The 17890-nt window shown below is 39.6% G+C and overlaps 2 protein-coding genes across 11 annotated transcripts in view; both read right to left on the bottom strand.

Moving 5' to 3' along the window:
* Positions 1–1008, bottom strand: part of mybphb (myosin binding protein Hb) — a 9973-nt gene extending 8965 nt beyond the window's left edge. For both annotated transcript variants that reach the window (XM_035661227.1, XM_035661226.1), the window contains exon 1: positions 707–1008. In XM_035661227.1, the coding sequence (XP_035517120.1) occupies positions 707–935 (229 nt within the window). In that variant the 5' untranslated portion in view covers positions 936–1008. The remainder of the gene's footprint in view (positions 1–706) is intronic.
* Positions 1009–1379: 371 nt separating this feature from the next.
* nav1b (neuron navigator 1b) overlaps positions 1380–17890 on the bottom strand; it is a 53971-nt gene continuing 37460 nt past the window's right edge. For 2 of the 9 annotated variants that reach the window (XM_035661217.1, XM_035661218.1), the window contains 20 exons: positions 17198–17250; positions 16813–16836; positions 16238–16315; positions 15168–15176; positions 13895–13978; positions 13327–13438; positions 13089–13210; positions 11567–11745; positions 11150–11306; positions 10525–10723; positions 9716–9816; positions 9525–9620; positions 8914–9082; positions 6980–7215; positions 6719–6873; positions 6555–6626; positions 5529–5725; positions 5273–5391; positions 4940–5137; positions 1380–4833 (listed from right to left, as the gene is read on the bottom strand). In XM_035661217.1, the coding sequence (XP_035517110.1) occupies positions 4750–4833; positions 4940–5137; positions 5273–5391; positions 5529–5725; positions 6555–6626; positions 6719–6873; positions 6980–7215; positions 8914–9082; positions 9525–9620; positions 9716–9816; positions 10525–10723; positions 11150–11306; positions 11567–11745; positions 13089–13210; positions 13327–13438; positions 13895–13978; positions 15168–15176; positions 16238–16315; positions 16813–16836; positions 17198–17250 (2444 nt within the window). In that variant the 3' untranslated portion in view covers positions 1380–4749. Of the gene's footprint in view, positions 4834–4939; positions 5138–5272; positions 5392–5528; positions 5726–6554; positions 6627–6718; positions 6874–6979; positions 7216–8913; positions 9083–9524; positions 9621–9715; positions 9817–10524; positions 10724–11149; positions 11307–11566; positions 11746–13088; positions 13211–13326; positions 13439–13894; positions 13979–15167; positions 15180–16237; positions 16316–16812; positions 16837–17197; positions 17251–17890 lie in introns of all 9 variants that reach the window. The other 7 variants (XM_035661222.1, XM_035661223.1, XM_035661219.1 and 4 more) reach the window with 7 other exon arrangements.

Below are 17890 nucleotides of genomic sequence, written 5' to 3'. Positions count from 1 at the left end.
AAAATAAGAACTGAGATACTCTTCTCAGGGTATCATCGGAGGGGGGCTGGTCCGCAGCAACAGGAGCAGCTGATGTAGACATTAGATGTAAGATAGATGGCTGAATCAATGTCCAAAAAAAATTATGTTAAATATTAGAAATAATGAAAACAAAAAAAACCCGTTTAATAAAACAGGTGTTGTTAATATGCGCTACATCAGTCATGTTCAAGTGGAGCTTTTTGGTAACTAATTTAGGTTTATGTTTGTTATTGTTGGCTTTTAATGAGTCACAATGGAGCTTTCACGGTTGTAGGTTATAAAAACGCATATTAGCAACGACTGTAAGTGTTAACATCACACAGTTTTGCTGAAGAAAGGCAAAGCGCCCTTAAAGCGCAAAAAGCGCACCAGTGTGACTTCAACTTACTTTCAGGAACGAGGTAGTAAGAAACTAAGAGTCCAAGCAGGCGGTTTATGCAGTTAACATGCAGTTTCCGTTTTATTGTACCTTCCCTACGGCACCTTCACATTTAGTGCGCAAAGGCGCACGTGCGTAAAGGTTACCGCGTGCTTACCATGAGATGAACCGACTACTTTGGCTTTAATTAAAGGTTTAAACAACTGATCCAAGGCTCATCCACTGAGGAATACAATGAAGGTGGACTGTGTGCGGTATAATGGAGGGTAACTCATTGCATAGTCGCCGCTGCGCTCGGTGCATTACCATCTGCGGGTGGAGGGGTGGGTGGTTTGGGCTCCTCAGCTGGTGGGGCAGCAGGGGCCTCTCCCTCGGCAGGGGCCGCCTCAGCTGGTGCAGCTTCGGCCTCAGCCGGGGCAGCCTCTGGGGCAGCTTCAGCTGGGGCGGCTTCAGGAGCCGGCTCTGGAGCCGCCTCCTGCTTCTTGGCTGGTTCTTTGTTAGCCGCCTTCTTGATTGGGGCAGGCTTGGACGGCATGTTGGCGGTTGCAGCTAATTCCCAACTCGGTAAAGTCCTTAAAAACTGGATCCAATGCCGTTATTTCTGCGGGGTTGGCAGGCTTATATAGGGCTCAGCAGGTTCAGGCACCACCCCCTAACATGTAATAGATACTGGGCACCATGTATGACTCAGACCACCGCGTCTGTTTGTGTGCATCATTAAATGTTCCACTACATAGACTATGGCCTAATTAAATGAAAATAAATAATATATCGATAATACAACTATCTGTTATTTGGAAGTATAATGAGTATGTTTATGGTACTGAAAAATGACTTGATGCTTTTACACATTATTTAAATAACTGTAGTACTCTTAACATTTCTATTGGGCCTATATGATTACCTAAAGCAAATGCATTACTCTATTACGTTATAGCTCTTATCAGCAGGTCAAATTGACACACAAGAAGCAACAGAATAAATATAACATGTATTTTATTGATTCCAACAACAGTGATAGGTGGATGAAAGCCTTCAGAAACATGCCTTATCCATGTATTGGACCCAACTCTGAAGAAATATACCTTTCTCTCAAGGATGATTTTTTCCCCCTTCTCAATGATTGTTGCCGCATCCAGAATGCTGACCTATTTACAATCTTTACAATGATGTCCTGTACAAAATAGAGAAATTAAGTTTTACAAAGGATTCTTTAGAAAAAAAAGAAAAAGAAATATCAAATATCTGAGTATTAAAAAGGAAAACATTATCTAGAATGGTTTTCCTAAACAATACATTAATGTTACCATTTTTCTCATCACACAGCAAGTTTACATGCATTTACAACACTTAGAAACCCTTAACATTTGCACGTCAGTGACATTAGATACCGCATAACATTTTTTTTAAATCTTAGTTTAGTCCACAACAAGCTTCGCAAAAATATGACTATTCAGCAACCTGTATTGGCCCAAGATATCAGATATATATCTTTTTTATCTGGTTTGATTCTACTTAAAATCATCTACGCAAAAACACTGAAGTGCTGATTCTTACAAACTATTTCAGGCTTATAATTTGATTTTTAATCTTTTTTCTGTCTGTTTATCGTCATTTGACCATTTACAAGTCCAGTACTTTTGTTGCCATTCATAAGGACAAAACACATGAAACATCTTCATTTCTTTAACTACACCTATGAACCCTGTTCTCAATGCAACGCCAAACAAATCCTCCTCTCTTTAAGGCTCAAAAACAAGCTTCCACTTTTATCCTGTGATGCAATTTGGTCCAAATTAAGAACTCAAAGACAGACCAGATGAAAACACACCGAGTTTGTTGTGAAGTTCACACATTTGCTGATTGCCAACACCAGTAGAAGTTGCTGCATAGTCCTGATACACTAGTAAGCAAACACAAATCACAGCTACTACAGAGCAACAGGCACAACAACCAGTGAATGAGATGAGAAACTTGAGCTGATGGCTTTTGTTAACCTGCAGAAACAGACCAGGGTGGGGCTGGTAATACTGTCTAATACCTGAAATATTTACAATAACTGAAATTATTCTCAATTGGCATCTGACCAGTGTGAGAGTTACTGTCCATTTGGCATATTTTTTGCTCATTGATGTCTTTAATTCATTCATTTTTTTAAGTTTACGGGTGACCAATCAGAGCTGCGGATTAGCTTGAAGTTTTGTTATCAGCCAAGTGCAATAACGAAGCAATAAGCAGCTCAGACACTATTTAAAATGTTAAACTTTCTTATTAAGCTGTCATAAAAGTGGACTGACATTCATTTACAGGATTTATGTACATGTGAAGTTTAGTCTGAGCACCTGAACAATGACACAGCTTGGGATGAACAGGTGAATTATTTTCACACCACTTGCACAACCATGTGCTTTGCCATTTACTCCATTGGATCTTCTTTACAAAAACCTACACAAAGTACCATAAAAAGTGTTTAAATCTTTTGCTTTTACTCTTGCAGTGCAACAGATACTCTCCATAATCGGTTTATTATGTGTCGTGTACCCAAAATGTTCTCAGACATGAATACTATACGACATCAACATGGGTGCACACCATACAATGTCTCACATGACTTCACTGTCTTTACATAATGTGTTCAACACTTCTTCACCAACACAACCTAAAAAATATCAGAAATTATCTTCCAGATCTATTTCACAATTCTTTAGCTTTTGACAGTTCTATGACACAAAACTCTTTGCTAACCTACCCTGAAAGCCTACATGATCTTTATTCAACACTTAAACAGTTTGGGACATTGTTAAAGAGCACCATACGCACCTAAATGATGAGAATAAGCATGAGTGACATTAAGAATGAGACTTTTAATTTTGTTTGTGGAGCGCATGAACTGTTGCAAATGAAATGGGCATAGGTAGCTTTAAAGTCACTCTACTCAGCCAATGTTAAAAGTGTTTTGCAGTGGAGCTTTGTGATAAGGCTTGCTTTAAAAGCAACTACTACATAACCGATTCTGTTAAAAGGTTGTTTTATATGTGTTTTCTATACATTCATAGTTGAACTTAAACCCCTAACTTGACAGTCAATATGCATGATAAAAGTACAGTATTTGGTTCAGTATATTAGATATTTGCACCAACTAATATAGATAAAATAACTGCGATGTAGCCTGATTGTATGTACATAATATATACAATAACTACTCTGAATATGGGGGTAAAGATTTAAAACAAATGTAGTCTTTCCGAGATAAATGTAATATAAAAAAAAAATCAGAATTGGATTCAAATAGCATTTGCTCAATCTGTTTAATTAGAGGGGTGTTTGTTATAGTATCCCTGTCTGTCTAACACCTGATATATATGTTTTACATTAAGCAGTTCATGAAACTAAATTAAGTGCTTGGAAAATATGGTACTGTGCAGAGACAAAGTGATGAAATCACATCACTAATAAATACGTTTGGTTTTATGCAAAAGAGTATGACAGCAAGTTTAATTTTCCAGCTTATATGCCATAAAAATTATAAAGAAGGTGTAAAAAATGCGAAAACATATAATAAAAATGTAATCTGTAAAATGATATAATTTCATATTGTAAAAAAAAGAGAAAAGATGAATAATTGAAATAAATACTGTAGAGAATTGAAGAAATAACTGACTTCTGACCGTCTTAGATGGGATGATGATGAAAGCACCAATATAATCTGCTGAAGTTGAGGTGACACTGACGTCTTTGTTCTTAAGGCATTTCATTTGTTTCACCTGCTCGGGTTTTTTAAGTTTAGGATTGCATATGTATAAGATTTGGCCTTCAAAGACTTATACAGTAGATATGTACCAAAGAACTTTGCGATAAACAGTAGCATCTGTCATGCTGTCATACTCTTTTCCAAAAATGAGCATCCATAGTTGAGGATAGCTCCTGTTGACAAGCACTCCATATCCCATGACACACTTGAGCGCAAAACAGGATGGACTGCGTGTACTGTTGCAGAAATCACCTGAAGTCTAAGTGCTGAGATGATGAGTTTCATACTGATCTATTAGCACCAATCTAAGAGTACTGAGGGCCAACGTGGTGGTAAAGGGACGTGAACTAAAGTGAATGTCATCCAGTCAAACACATAGTAAAGTTATAGAGTATAGCTTCTCATTCAATACTTGTGAACAGTCTATTGAAAATACTGTATGCATTAAGATGATGATAATTACCCAGTTACACTTTTAACCTACTGCGGGAATGACAGTTTAAATCACCCTACAACCATTTCTGAGGATTCATTTGTTCCTGAATGTGCACTGTGTCATTACAGTGGACCAAAAAAAAAAAATTGAAGTGCTAAGTGTTCAAAGTTTAGGCAGGCTAGGGTCTTCTTTGTCTGGGGATTCAATGTAATTGGCAGCCTCTTGAAGTTTCAAAAGCATTGCCATCTATAACAAAGAAGAGAGAATCGAGAATCAGCAATCCTAAAAGATCCATTTCAGCTTGAAGTATTAAAAAAATCACAAGAAAGGACCATGAAGTATTCTCTCTTACCAGTGGATCAGATTCCATGGAGCTGGGTGGAGTCTCCTTGTGAGGCCTCTCCTCGAGGGGCTGACCAGGGCTGCTGGAGCCGATGCTGGGAGGAGGCAGGTGGAACAGCTTTGCTTGGTCCTGCTGGGCAGACGGCCAAGGCAGGGTGCCCCTCACCCACTCGACTGGGTCCTCCCATACCGCCTTCTGGCCGTGGACCTGAAGCGTCACAACATACCACTTACAGTAAAATTAGACCTCAACATTTCCTGTGAAAGAGAAGCCACCAGCACCAGGGAAGAATTTAACGCTAGCTGGGGACCATTTTCTGGATTTGTTGGCTGTGTTTCTTACCTTGATGCCGTCCTTGGCTCCCTCTTGCAGGTAGGGGATAATAGAGTGGTTCCAAAGATCGATGAACCACGATCGAAACTCATCCACCGTGACTGGACAGGACAGGAAAAAGCAAGGGCCTGAGGAGACACAAGGAGAGAAAGAACATTAAAGGACACACTAAGAAATATTCAAGTCAATATTCCCTACAAAATAAAAATGCAGCTCTCTTCCGCCCTAAAGTGATGCCCTGTCCCGATAAGAGTGTGTTTCATACCAATGAGGAAATCCGACGTGCTGTGCTTCTCTAGGAAGGTGTGCAGATGATACCACAGTTTGGGCACCCAGTCTAACACCCTGATCAGGTCCTCGTTGGTCAAGTTTTTCTCATCCTCTGACTCCATCAGCTTCCTGTGCAAGTAGCGCACCAGGAAGCCGTTGGCTGGCTCCACATTGTTAGAGAAAGTCACCATTCTAAGACGATGAAAAGCACATGCAATAAGTCATACATCAAAATTCAGGCAGATACACGTGTGCATCAGTGGGCTAGTTTCTTAGCCAAATGTGGGTTAGCTATGCCAGTAACCCTTTAATCCATATGAACATTAGATCCAGGATTGAGATTTACAAATGGTACTTACTATATTTTGAATGTGGAAACCCATTTAAACCACCAAAACCAGTTCTTATTTTGGTCTTGTGCACTTTCATGTGGATATATCATCTTTCTTCATTAATGTGACAGTGCCAATCACCCAAATGTATAAAAAAGAACAGTTCTTCTAGTGCAATCTGTCATAACTGCTTTGGACAAAACATTGTCACTTTAAAAGTTTCATAGTCAAATCCTATATTTAGCAGCCACCTTAGCCATGACCCTTGTTTGGTGTGTTTCTGTTTTTGAGAAGGTGGAACTGAAGATTTGCTTAAATAATAAATAAGTGCAGGGAATAGTGAGAGGTTTGTTTTTGTTGTCCAACTTCAGACTAAAAGCAAAAAGCTATGACAGTCACTTTTGTTTTGTTACTGACTCCCAACCATAAGAAAGTAAACTCCTTAAACTTTAGAAACTAATATTGGTATTCACGGCACTGAGGGAAATCAAACTGTATCAGATTACATATAAACACAGTAACTAACACTTTACTATCGATCTGCTTTAAGATGTTTTATTGTATTGACTTGTTTCTTGAGCTTCAAATCTAACCTTAGTGGAATCAAGACAAATTCAGCCACAGACACAACACAACACTGCAGGAGAAGAAAAAAAAAAACAAGAGAAGCAACCGCTCCTTTAACGAACCTGAAGCTGAGATGGAGGCCGTGGTTCGCAATCATCTTCACTGGCTGATTACTTGTTCCAATAATGTACGGGCTGAGGGAAGAAAAAACATTACAGTTTAGGTTACATGATCGATCGCATAAATACTCTCAGAGTTAGTTTCAGCTTGCATATGTGGAGCTTACCATTTGTGATATTTGCAGGTGAGAGCACCATTGACAAGTTCACTGATGGAAGCAGGGTCGTGAATATCATCCAGAATAACAACCAGCGGTATTTCTGACGTGCTGGTTTCCCGATCGATCTGATTGGCCAGGTTGGAAAGATAAAGCTGCAGATCCTGGGGAGAGAAAGAGAGAGAGACAGTGACTAAAGAAAGCTGACAACATGACACACCAAATAATCCACTGCTGTACAGATTCATGCAGGACATCAGTTTCTGTCACCTTGCATGACTGGCGGTGCATGTTGAAAGTGACCACGATGCCTTCGGTGACTTCGCGTGCACTGCGGTCCACCAGGTACTCAGCCAGCCGGGAAGCGAGGTAGCTCTTACCCGTCCCGCTCGGGCCAGACAGGATGAGGCGGCGGTGTTTGAGAAGCAGACTGATGTAGTGTTGCATCATGGGTTTGGGAATGAGGGTCTCGAATACCAGGCTGTCCACACATTTCTCCTTCAAACCTGAACATAGTGAAGAAAAGGTGAGAATGGACTGTGCTGTAATAAACAATGAAGTTGATGACTATCTGCTAATCACCCAGCATAAATTAGAGTTGGTGATAAACTGTTGTTTGACACTTGATATTTAAGTGCTTCTTAAGAATTCTGTTAATACGTATACCAAAACGAATATACACGAACAGGAAGAGTAAGAAGATGTTGTGAAAACAGATTTATATCACCTCACATGTCCTTCATAAGCAACATGGAGTTCTAGCATTTTGCTCTTAAAATAACTTTGCATCAAGTGTAAGGAGTCTTTGCACCCCACCAGCCTGCAGGAGTCTAATGTTCCACCTTCACATCTATGGGGCCCATGTGTCTGAGGCTGGTCGACCAGCTGGGCCTGACAGCACTGGGATCATGTTACCCAGAGCCCTGTCTGGGCTGCCGCTGCTAGCACTTCGCTCCTTACATTCCCGCATGCAAAGGTGCAGAGGGGTCGACTACCAGACCAGAACCTCGTCACTTCTTCCTGATTACACCTCTGGTTTAGAGTCACTAATGGGCTTCACATACGTGCTACTCGCAAATCAAAACACTGCTGTTGCAGAAATATAATGTATATAGGTCATATAAATCTGTACTGTTGTAGTCGTGAATATAATATATATATATATATTATAATATATAATTTAACGAAATAAATTTTGAACTGTGGAAAAATATAATGTTGTTCAACTGATGAGCTCTTAGGCTGCCACAGGGTCATCTGAGTTGATGTTTTGGTCAAAGATGAGGACAGCTCACAGTTCAATGCAACAGAATGCATGCTGGACGTAAAGAAGAGTTGTAAAGCAAAAAAAGAAACACTAGATCAAATGGCAATAAAGACAGACAGGCCCAAATGTGTCGCTCTGACATGCAGACAGACACGAGGATTTGCACTCAGTCAAGACCTGGATCAGACTGTTAAACTCCTCAGATAAACACTTCACAACATAGCTAATGCAAAAGATCTGATTGCCAAAAGAAACCTGATTATGTACCCATAAATATACAGTGTGTACTTGGACACAGCTTTCATGAAAAGCCTGTACACTTATTCACTGCCACAAAAAACCTTTTAAAGATAACGTTTTGATCTTAAATGGACCTTCATCAGGTTAAAATGTTTTTTTTTCATTTCATTAATGCCTTCCTCTGACAGCCTTGCACCGACAGCCTTGCACCTGAGTGATGTGTGTCTAACTATTTTCCTTCCACTTGGACGCAGCTTTAAATCAAAAGATTTGTGGTTTCCGAATTGAAGAGATGGCACTGGAAATGCAAGCTGGATTGATTTCAACAGGATCTATTGCACAATGAAAACATTGACTACTTGCATAAGGATGTTTATCACATTAGACCAGATTTTGATTGACTAGACTTCACTTACTTTGTTTAGACTTTACAAAATAATGTATTTGAGCCTGTACTATATTAGCACTAAATCAATGCTTTCTGACATTAGAAATGGTTGTCTAAATTAATTACGTAGGACCATGCTGAAATAAGCTTTGTGTTTTAAAAATGTATTTCATTTAATCTAATCATTCATGTCATCTAAATGCCAATAACACTGGGCTGAATTAATGTACTTCCAAATATGTAGAAGTCAATCTATAAATCTTGACATGGTTTCATATGTCACAGTTACTAAAACATTTGTCCGCAGACCTTTTAGAGCCACTGTGATGCCACTGGGGCCTCGGGACATGCAGCGAGAGGGCTGTGTCTCTGGAGCCTCTCCTCCCAGCACTCTCTTAATGTGGCCCATACTGTAACTGTAGATGGAGTCTGTAGACAGGCCCAGACTGGAAGTGGGGTCCACCTTGGCTATGTATACCTGAGAGAAAAAAGAAAACAGAAAAAGAGAACTGAATAAATCTGCCTAAATAGTATTGAGTGTTTGCAGACAGACAGTGCCCCTTGTGGTGTTTCAGAGCCAACTGACAATAGCAGTCAAAGGTGAAAGTAAACATGATCTGTACATGTTACAAGAGTTACAAGCTCCATGAACCCTTTGGTTTTATTAGGCATCTACATACTACAAATTAATATGTCAATTCCCTACTAGCAGGACCATAAAACCAGACGTACAAAGTGATTACACATGCTATTTTTGCATCTTAGCTTCCACCTGTGTGCAGTGATTGAACTTTCTGAAGTAACAACATGCTAAATTTAATGTGGCAGCTGAATCACAAATGAGAACGCTTGATGCAAACTGTACATTCAGTTCTCGGCCAGGTCACATTAAATTAAGTTGTCAGAAAAGAGCGTCTCACCTTGAAAGCCTGGCTGACAGCTGAATCCAGCATGGGCCAGTCCATCCGGCCATTGACCCGGACAGTGCCGACAAAGAAGTCCTGTTGTTTAACCTCCTGTTAAAACACAGGGCAACAAACAGGTTGGAAACAAATAGTTAAAATCATATTTGTTGGTCTGAAGAAGGGCAGTTAACAAACAATAAACTTACATCTTTGAAGACATGTAAATCTGCAACGCAAATCACCACCCTGACACGGTGATCGTCTCTCTGTGAGGAAAGACTGAGAGAATCTGCGGAGTGGACGTCTGCTGAGGGGTGAATTTAAAAAAGAACAGCGACAGAAAAAGAAGAAAAAGATAATGTAGCATGTGAGACACAAGTTAGATTGAGATGTAAGCAACAGTTTATGCTTTTTGTTTTTTTGTCAATCAGCACTGAGCCTTTTTAACAGTGGTTCCCAACCCTTTTTTTATTTTAAATCACTGTGTAAGCTGATGACCCCTGACTTAGTGACATGTTTTATGGCATTTGTGCAAAATGAGCGATTTGGATGAATTGAGTTTTTCTCGTATTTTTAGCAACTTTCTATACAATTTTCTGTATGTCTTGTGTGTTTTTTTTTTTTAACAATCGTACATACTAAATAGGCTTCTGTTTTTTTGACAAATTCAGTGTTTTCTTCTCCGTGCCGTTTGGCCACGAGGCTGTTTAGCTGTAACTGAAGGCTATATGAACATAGTTTGTGTTTATATCTCAAATAATAGTCTAAATTAAATAAAAGAATGATTTAATTTTCTTTACTTTTCTTCACAATTGATCACAGAATTAAACAAAATGCTGAGATATACTACTATGCCCTACTGTGTACATTTTTTAAATTTTCTTACACCCCTAAAATTAAGATGGCCTTGCAACCCCCTCTTGAAGGATTGGTGACCCGTAGTGTGGGTCCCGACCCACAGGTTGGAAACCACTGCTCTCAGTCTACATTATCAACATTGTCAGAGACTGAATACCTGAGCTGCCACCCTCACTCAGCCCTCTGCTGTAGCTTTTGGGCATGTGCATGGCTACTGACTGTCGAGGTGATGAACTGCCAAGAGCAGTGAGACCTGAGGACTGGGAGACAGAGCTGGAGGGTCCAGGAGATGGACAGGGGGACAGACCACCTGTCTTCAGCTGGTCGTTCTCAGCTTTCAGGTTCTCCACTGTCCTCTGCAGACAAAATCACATAAGTGTTACTACAATTTTAATAGATCACAGTGCCACTTCCATAATATGACTGCAGTAGTGATTTATTTGTGAGTGCATCCTAAAAAAGATTTCTAATATTGAAGGTCATTTTTTTTTGGAATATGTAAGTTTAACTATCACAAAACTCATTTTTTAAACTATAAAAGAGGATAGTTAGACTTGCATGCAACTATAACTGTAGAAAAAAAGCCTCATATCCACAAAAGTAGATAAGTATGTAAATCAGAAACGTTGAATATACCACTGCATTTCATTAAAATAAAACAGACCTGCAAAAAGTAAACTAATATTGTCCATGGCATCCTAATCATCTTTACCTTTCTGAAAGTGAACTGCAGGAGCTTTTTTTTAATGTAAAAATAGTGAAAAGGAACTTATCACACATACCTGCATGTTGTTCATAGCCTCCTGCAGCTGCTCCAGGTGATGGGCGGAGCTTAGAGCCTCCAGGCGGATGTCCGTCAGTTTACGCTCCTTCTCCCACAGCTCTGTACGCAGTTCTGATACAACCTTATCATCCGCCACCTCGCCTCCTTCACAGAGTCTGGACATATAGGTCAAATAAGACAACATTAGAGATTATATCTCTAACTAACTATACTACTTATACTCATTTTAAAAAGGACCACTACGGAGACTGCTGAATCAGAACTATCATCTTATTTCCCTAAAAATAAACATTGTTACAGTGACAGACAGCATAGACAATGACATCTCCTTGATTTTCACTCATTATAATGCGATTCAAAATATTTGCTGTTGTGATTTACTGTACTGTCAGTTTCATTGCAGGGAGAGGTTTACCCTGATGACGATGCAGAGGTTGAGGATTTAATTGACGATGTAGGGTTGTCCTCAACATGGTGGACTTTGGGGGAGGAAGGTGCAGAGGATTCTGGGGTGGCAATTTCCTCAATGTCAGCATACGGGCCTGATGCCTTGGACCCCTTCTTACTAAAGGCCTTGTTGAAGGAGCTGCGTAACTGTACCGAGAGGAAACATGAGCTCGATATGAATGATACGTCTCTGAACTACAGCAGAGTACAATGCAATTAAGCACTCATGTTGAGCTGCTTCTATCAGATAAGCCATGTTTTCCACTGAGTATTACCATCCACACTTGGTTCCTGTTAACCTTCTGGTACGGACTGTATTTCTTTATTTCTAATTGATTTAGCCATCTAGTTTCATATATTTGTATAATTCTGCCGCTACAATTAGTGGACTACATTACACTACAGAAGTGTAGTGTAATGTTAAATTCAGAGGAATTAAAATGGGTATGTGAGACGTGTGAATGAAATACAAACTTCTATCTAATTTGTACAGCAGCAGTTCCCATCTTCACTGATGTCTGTATTAGTGAACAGTTTATTTGCATGCAGATTACATAATAAACCCACAATTCTGTAATTTGGTCGAACAATTTAATATTACCAAAACATGGTACTAAGTGATTCTGTAATTTAATTTTAGAAAGACGACAGAAAGTTTCCAGACGTTTCACAAGTATGACTCAAAGTCCACGCAGGCTGGACAAAGGGAGGGGGTTTGGGGTTAGGGGTTTATTTACTGTAGCAACATCACTCACCTCAAAGACCTAAAATAAAAATCAGGGCAGCATGAGGGAGAGACCAGAGTCATACTTAATAACAGATTTGGAACAAGATAGGAGGAGAATCGCACACATACACATGCAGGAAAACAAACTAGGACAGCAGCTGACTAACTTCTATTTTATTAAACCAAATACAACATAATAAAAACAGATAATAGCCCACAGCTCACCAACACACAGAACCTATATAAACTAATAATTTTAATACTTTTATTAAATTATTACATTTATAAATTTTTCATATTTTATCCTTTATCATTTGCTTTTCCTATTTTTATTCTTACTGTATTATAGTATTGTAATATTCAACCCAGAATTTAGATTGCTCATATTGTATAGAATGAACATGTGACAAGAAATTTTAAATCTTGAGCTTTGATTATCTAGGGCTAATTAGGAACACTAAATTTGTTCAATCTTTGATGATACCGATGAGACAAATGACCATTTACAAACCCTGACCAGCTGAACTGTTCAATTCAATACCAAAAATGGTCTGTTAGTTTTCATCTCTTTCTCTAATGATTTGAAGAAAACATCTGATTCATAAACCCCTGCAAAATAATTCCCTCTCACAGAACAGTACGTTGGGAATCTTCTGGCTTCTAAATAACTTAACTTAACCATTTGTCAGTGACTCTGAACTCCACTAGAACTCTGAAAGTATTTTGTGAGTATGAACAATATTTCTACTCAGTTTGTCCTTACCCAGCTCTTCTTCTTCTTCTTCTTGGCCTCCTGCTCTTTAAGACTACCCATACTGGAATGGCTGGTGGTGCTGGTGAGGCTGGAGATGCTTTCTGAGGAGTTCTGGCGATTGATCAGCAGCTCTAAATGCCAGGACAGAAGAACGCACATTGAATACTGCAATGGAAGCTTTTGAAATTCCACTCATCAACTTTACATGTGTCCTAACCACACTGTCCATCCCCAGTGTATTCTGTACCTTTAGGCGTGATGTCCGGATTATTGAGAGCCCCGTGAATGATTTCTTGGGCCTCTGTATTTTTGACCTTCAGAATTTCGATGGTATCTTTCAGCTCAGTGAGTTCAGAGTCCTGAAGGGGGAAAATATCAATATGTGTTCTTGTTAGTATGCATGCTTAGTATGCTGGCTGGTAACTGAACCAAGATTCTTCTGAACCCGGGATTGTGGAATGTCTATCCGCTTTCAGCAAGGATGACAGGTTATGTTAAGTGACTGACGACAACATGGAAAACAGGCAATGCAAACCTTTGACCCACATCTCATTTCCAGAACAACTATGCCACTTGGTAGCTTCTCTTTCACTGACAGAATCTAATAGAAAGCAGTTTAACGATGATCAACTAATAGGTTAAAGACTGTTGTATTTGAAGAGTATGTAGCTATTTCTTTAGAGTGATATTCAGCTTCATTCAGCTCCTTAATGGTTTGTTTTCTTTAGGTGTCACTTCTCCCTTTTCCTTATGAATAGAAACAGTCACACATGTCACAGGTGGCATAACATTCATTAGCCTCATCACCAAGATACCTTTTGCTCCGAGGAGACCGACAGGGTCTGCAGGCGAGCCGTCATTAGCGCCAGACTCTGCTCAAATGCTGCTACCAGATTAGCCTTTGGAGGAGGACAAAGAGGTAGAAGGAGATGGAGAGAGACAGAGAATATTGGGAGGGTTGAGAGAGCAGACAGGTATGAGTCACCGGCTGCATCGAATCACTCTGCAGCTTCACACGCTCATAGCACATCAAGCAAATGGCTTTCTCCATCTGCTGGGAGAGGAAGGGGGGGGTGAAGTAGTGGACAGCTGTGGATGATGTCAGAGATGAAAGAGGACGTTAGGGTAATGGTGGTGAGGGAGGGTTAGCGGTGTGGCACTCGAGGACAGAGATCATCAACCTCCTGTAGCATGTTTGACCTTTAGTCTAGGATGTCTCACACTATATCTGCTGATGAAGGAGTGCATTGAGCTGTTATAATCTGCTAAAATCTATGGCTGACACCATCAAATAGAATTTGTCAACAACGGCAGGTCAGATAATCCTCTTTTTGAAACTTTATTTCTGTTTCGTGGTTTCTTCTTTTGCTTTGATAGCTTAGTGAGATCTCCCAGGTCCGTCATACTATTGGTCTATGTTCCTTTCCTTTTGTTAAATCTGACCAGCCTATTACTCCCTTTTTCATTTCTTTTTGTTGTTAATTTGCTTAGGTATTTCCTTGGGGTCACTTTTATTTAATAATGGAATACCCTGCCACATTCTGAATCTGTTTAAATTATATTATTGACCTCCTAAGAACAAGCATTTCAGGGGGTCAGAGCAGTCGTAGCCACTCATATTTCTATACAAAATATTAGTACTGTATGTGTACTGTATCTTATTCACTTTTCAAATCTAAAAGCTAGCAGGAAAAGTCAATTAGTGCTGTGCAAATTAGTTAGTTAGTCGATTGACAGAAAATTAACAGACATTAATTATATTACTAGATATTACTGTAAATTAAATATCTTTGGACTGTTGTTCAGACAAAACAAGAAATATGACAACACTGCTGATCAATTTCACATTGTTGTGACATTTTAGACACTAAATGATTATTGAATAAATAGTTGACAGACTAATAGATAAAGAAAATAATAATCAGTTGTAGCCCTTATTAACATGCTTCAAGGCAGGTGATGAGGTCAGCTGTGCCACGCAGCGAGCCCAACAGAGATGGTCAGATGACAGCATGTCGTCAGCTTGATGTCCAGTCAGAATCATGCGGAAGCGACAGAGAGCTCTGTGGAAGCAACGGTCCAACAAACCTGGCCTAGCTGCTACACCCAGCATCCAGAGGTGCGGGTCAGCGGGAGGCAGGCAGGGGCAGCAACGAGTCCAGCCACCAAAACAGCCCAGAACGTAAAAGAGAGGGACAGTATAGCGTTAGGGGTGGGATTTGACTTCGTATACAGTAAAAACATACACACACCGATTCAGGCTTCAGTCACTTGTATGTTCAAAACACTTAGGTTAGTTGATAGTTTAGCAGAGGCGGTGGGTTAAGTGTGCAATAGGAGACCGTAGTTCATACTGGTCTATTATTAGATCAGGATCAGCGGTTAGTCGGAGTTAAAGTAAAAAGTTGAGTCGGCTTGAAACAGCCAGACTCAGGTATCTAGAAGCTACAGGGTGCAACTATAAGAAGAAGCAGGACTGGAAATGTTTTTTTAGGTGGTTCAATCAAAGAGTTAAAAGCAAGTGTTGAGGGTTAAGGTTAAAATTGCAGAGCTGAAGGATTATAGCAATAGTGGAAAGATGTGAGTGGCAGTGAGAAAGCTGGAAATATGGTATGTCTGCTGTAAAACCGGTGATAGGGGGCGCCTTGGCTGCCTAGTGGTTATGGTGCAGACCATGAACCGCAACTGGGGACCTTTTCTAGCATGTTGTTCTCTCTTCTTTTTCCATTATCTCCCCATTGTTGGCTATCAAGTAATGGCATAAAATACTCAAGAATATAATTTTAAAAGCCCTAAGTGTTGGGTAGGTTGATAGATCTTTGATATATTATGACTAGCTGTCCTTACCTCCAGCAAATCGGACAGAGTTAGGCCATCCAGAAGTCATCTACAGTGATTCTCATTTGGAGTGAGCAAGAATTCACACCATCTTTTTCCCACATCTCACCCTCACAGAAATGCAGTGCAGATATTAGATACATCTTTTAAACGGGGTTGCTGTAGCCCAGCTGGTTGTGGCGTACAATCTCAGGGACTTGGACATGGTGTAATCTATATTTTGGATTGATCATACTCCTCTGGTGTGCATCCAGCTCATTAACAAATTAGCTTACGAAAACAGGCCAAAAGGAGGAAACAATTCAAAAAGTAATACGTACATTGGCAGAAAGCTGCATGGTCAAGTCGGCTACCTTTTCCTGGGAGGATTCCAGCTCTCGCCTCAATTTTCGGATTTGCTGTTGACAAATTGAAAAGAAAGCGCCAGCCGTTATATTATACAGTACCACGAGCATATACGTATATTAATATAGGTTTTGATTATGATAATGCAGCAACTTAATGTGTTGAAATGTGTTGTTTTGAATATGCAAACATCATTTGAGAGTTACTGCTCCTCAACAGAAACCAAAATCTAAGATGCACACACTCCAGACCAACAAAAAATGTTAAATTAAAGGATGACAGTGGGTTTTTACCACTTTTCTCATGCACTGAGGATTTTATGAGGTCTGAAAATGTCTTTAATAAATGTTAGCAGGTGGTGCAAAGGACACAGAATATTAGAGATAAAACAAAAATGAACTGGGTTATGAGTTCCTGTGGAAGAGATCCGTGGTCACAGACTTCACTGAGCACAGATAACATAATCTTGTGAATGAACCCGTTTCAACAGGAAATGACTGACAGATGATACAGAGAAATGTGAGTTGAAGAGATGGCACGTTGGCCTTACCTCTCCTTGTATCCTCTCCTCATTCTAAGGAAGGCATGGTGAAGACAAATAAACAGGGATAAGGAAGAGCATTTACTTTAGGGGCAATTACAAAAAACTACTTATCCACAGTAGTGGAAGTTTTCTAGAGACGACACTGGTGAAATACAAACTTGGAACAGGTACTGCATATCACAGAATTTAATACCAGGTCACCAAGAGGTTTGTTACCAACTAGGGAAGACTTTAAGGCCATTTAATATAATGTATGTAAGGTTCTCCTGAGTGTTAAAAGGTCAGTCAGGTAACTCGCCTATATTGGCTGTAATGGAGAATGTGTAAATGTGAAAGCATTAAACTCCAGCAAAATTAACCTTATACTGTGTATTTTACTGCATCTACTCACCGAGGAATAGTTGGATGAAGCATTGGATGCCAAAGAGAGTACGGAGCCATGCACTGAAACAGGAAAGGTAGATATTTTACTTAATATTAAAAATAACAGATTTTCATTTAAGGCAATTTTAAGATATTACAAGGCTTATCAGGTACTGAAGAAATGATAGTGGCATATAGTGATGAACTGAACACAGCTCGCCTCTAGTCTAGTCTCTAGTGTGTAGAAGAAACTGCAGTGGTCGCAAAAATCATGAAAAACACAAAAGTCCGTATCTAGTCCCAGTGTTTGGACCTGCGGAGGCTGCAGATTCTAAGGTAACAAAAACGCAGCAATTCTTATATTCAGGTGATTATATGTCGTATAATGAAAACATATCTATTAACATAATATTCTCAATAGAGCTTCTTAAATGTTGCGCACTGGACCTTAAAACAAACCTTTGCTATAGCACAGAAATACATTAAGGTAGTCTAGTGCTGGAATGTGTGTTAAAAAGCTTGCCAAATTTGAAGAGTGAAAGCAGATTGAAATTATTGGTGAAGGGTCTCCTGTTTCGTTTATATTTGGATCACACATAGTGCCTTTAAGTCTTTATATAACTCACTATTAATCTAAAATGGAGGCACCAAGGCTTGTCTGCGCTTTTCTTGTTCATGAAAACAAATGTCCTTCTGACATTCTGCCAAACAGCTTGTGTGT

The sequence above is a fragment of the Morone saxatilis genome, unplaced genomic scaffold (assembly GCF_004916995.1).
Source record: "Morone saxatilis isolate NCDOM2014 unplaced genomic scaffold, NCSU_SB_2.0 Contig18, whole genome shotgun sequence".
Taxonomy (NCBI): domain Eukaryota; kingdom Metazoa; phylum Chordata; class Actinopteri; family Moronidae; genus Morone; species Morone saxatilis.
This window is presented reverse-complemented; position numbering and strand designations above follow the sequence as displayed.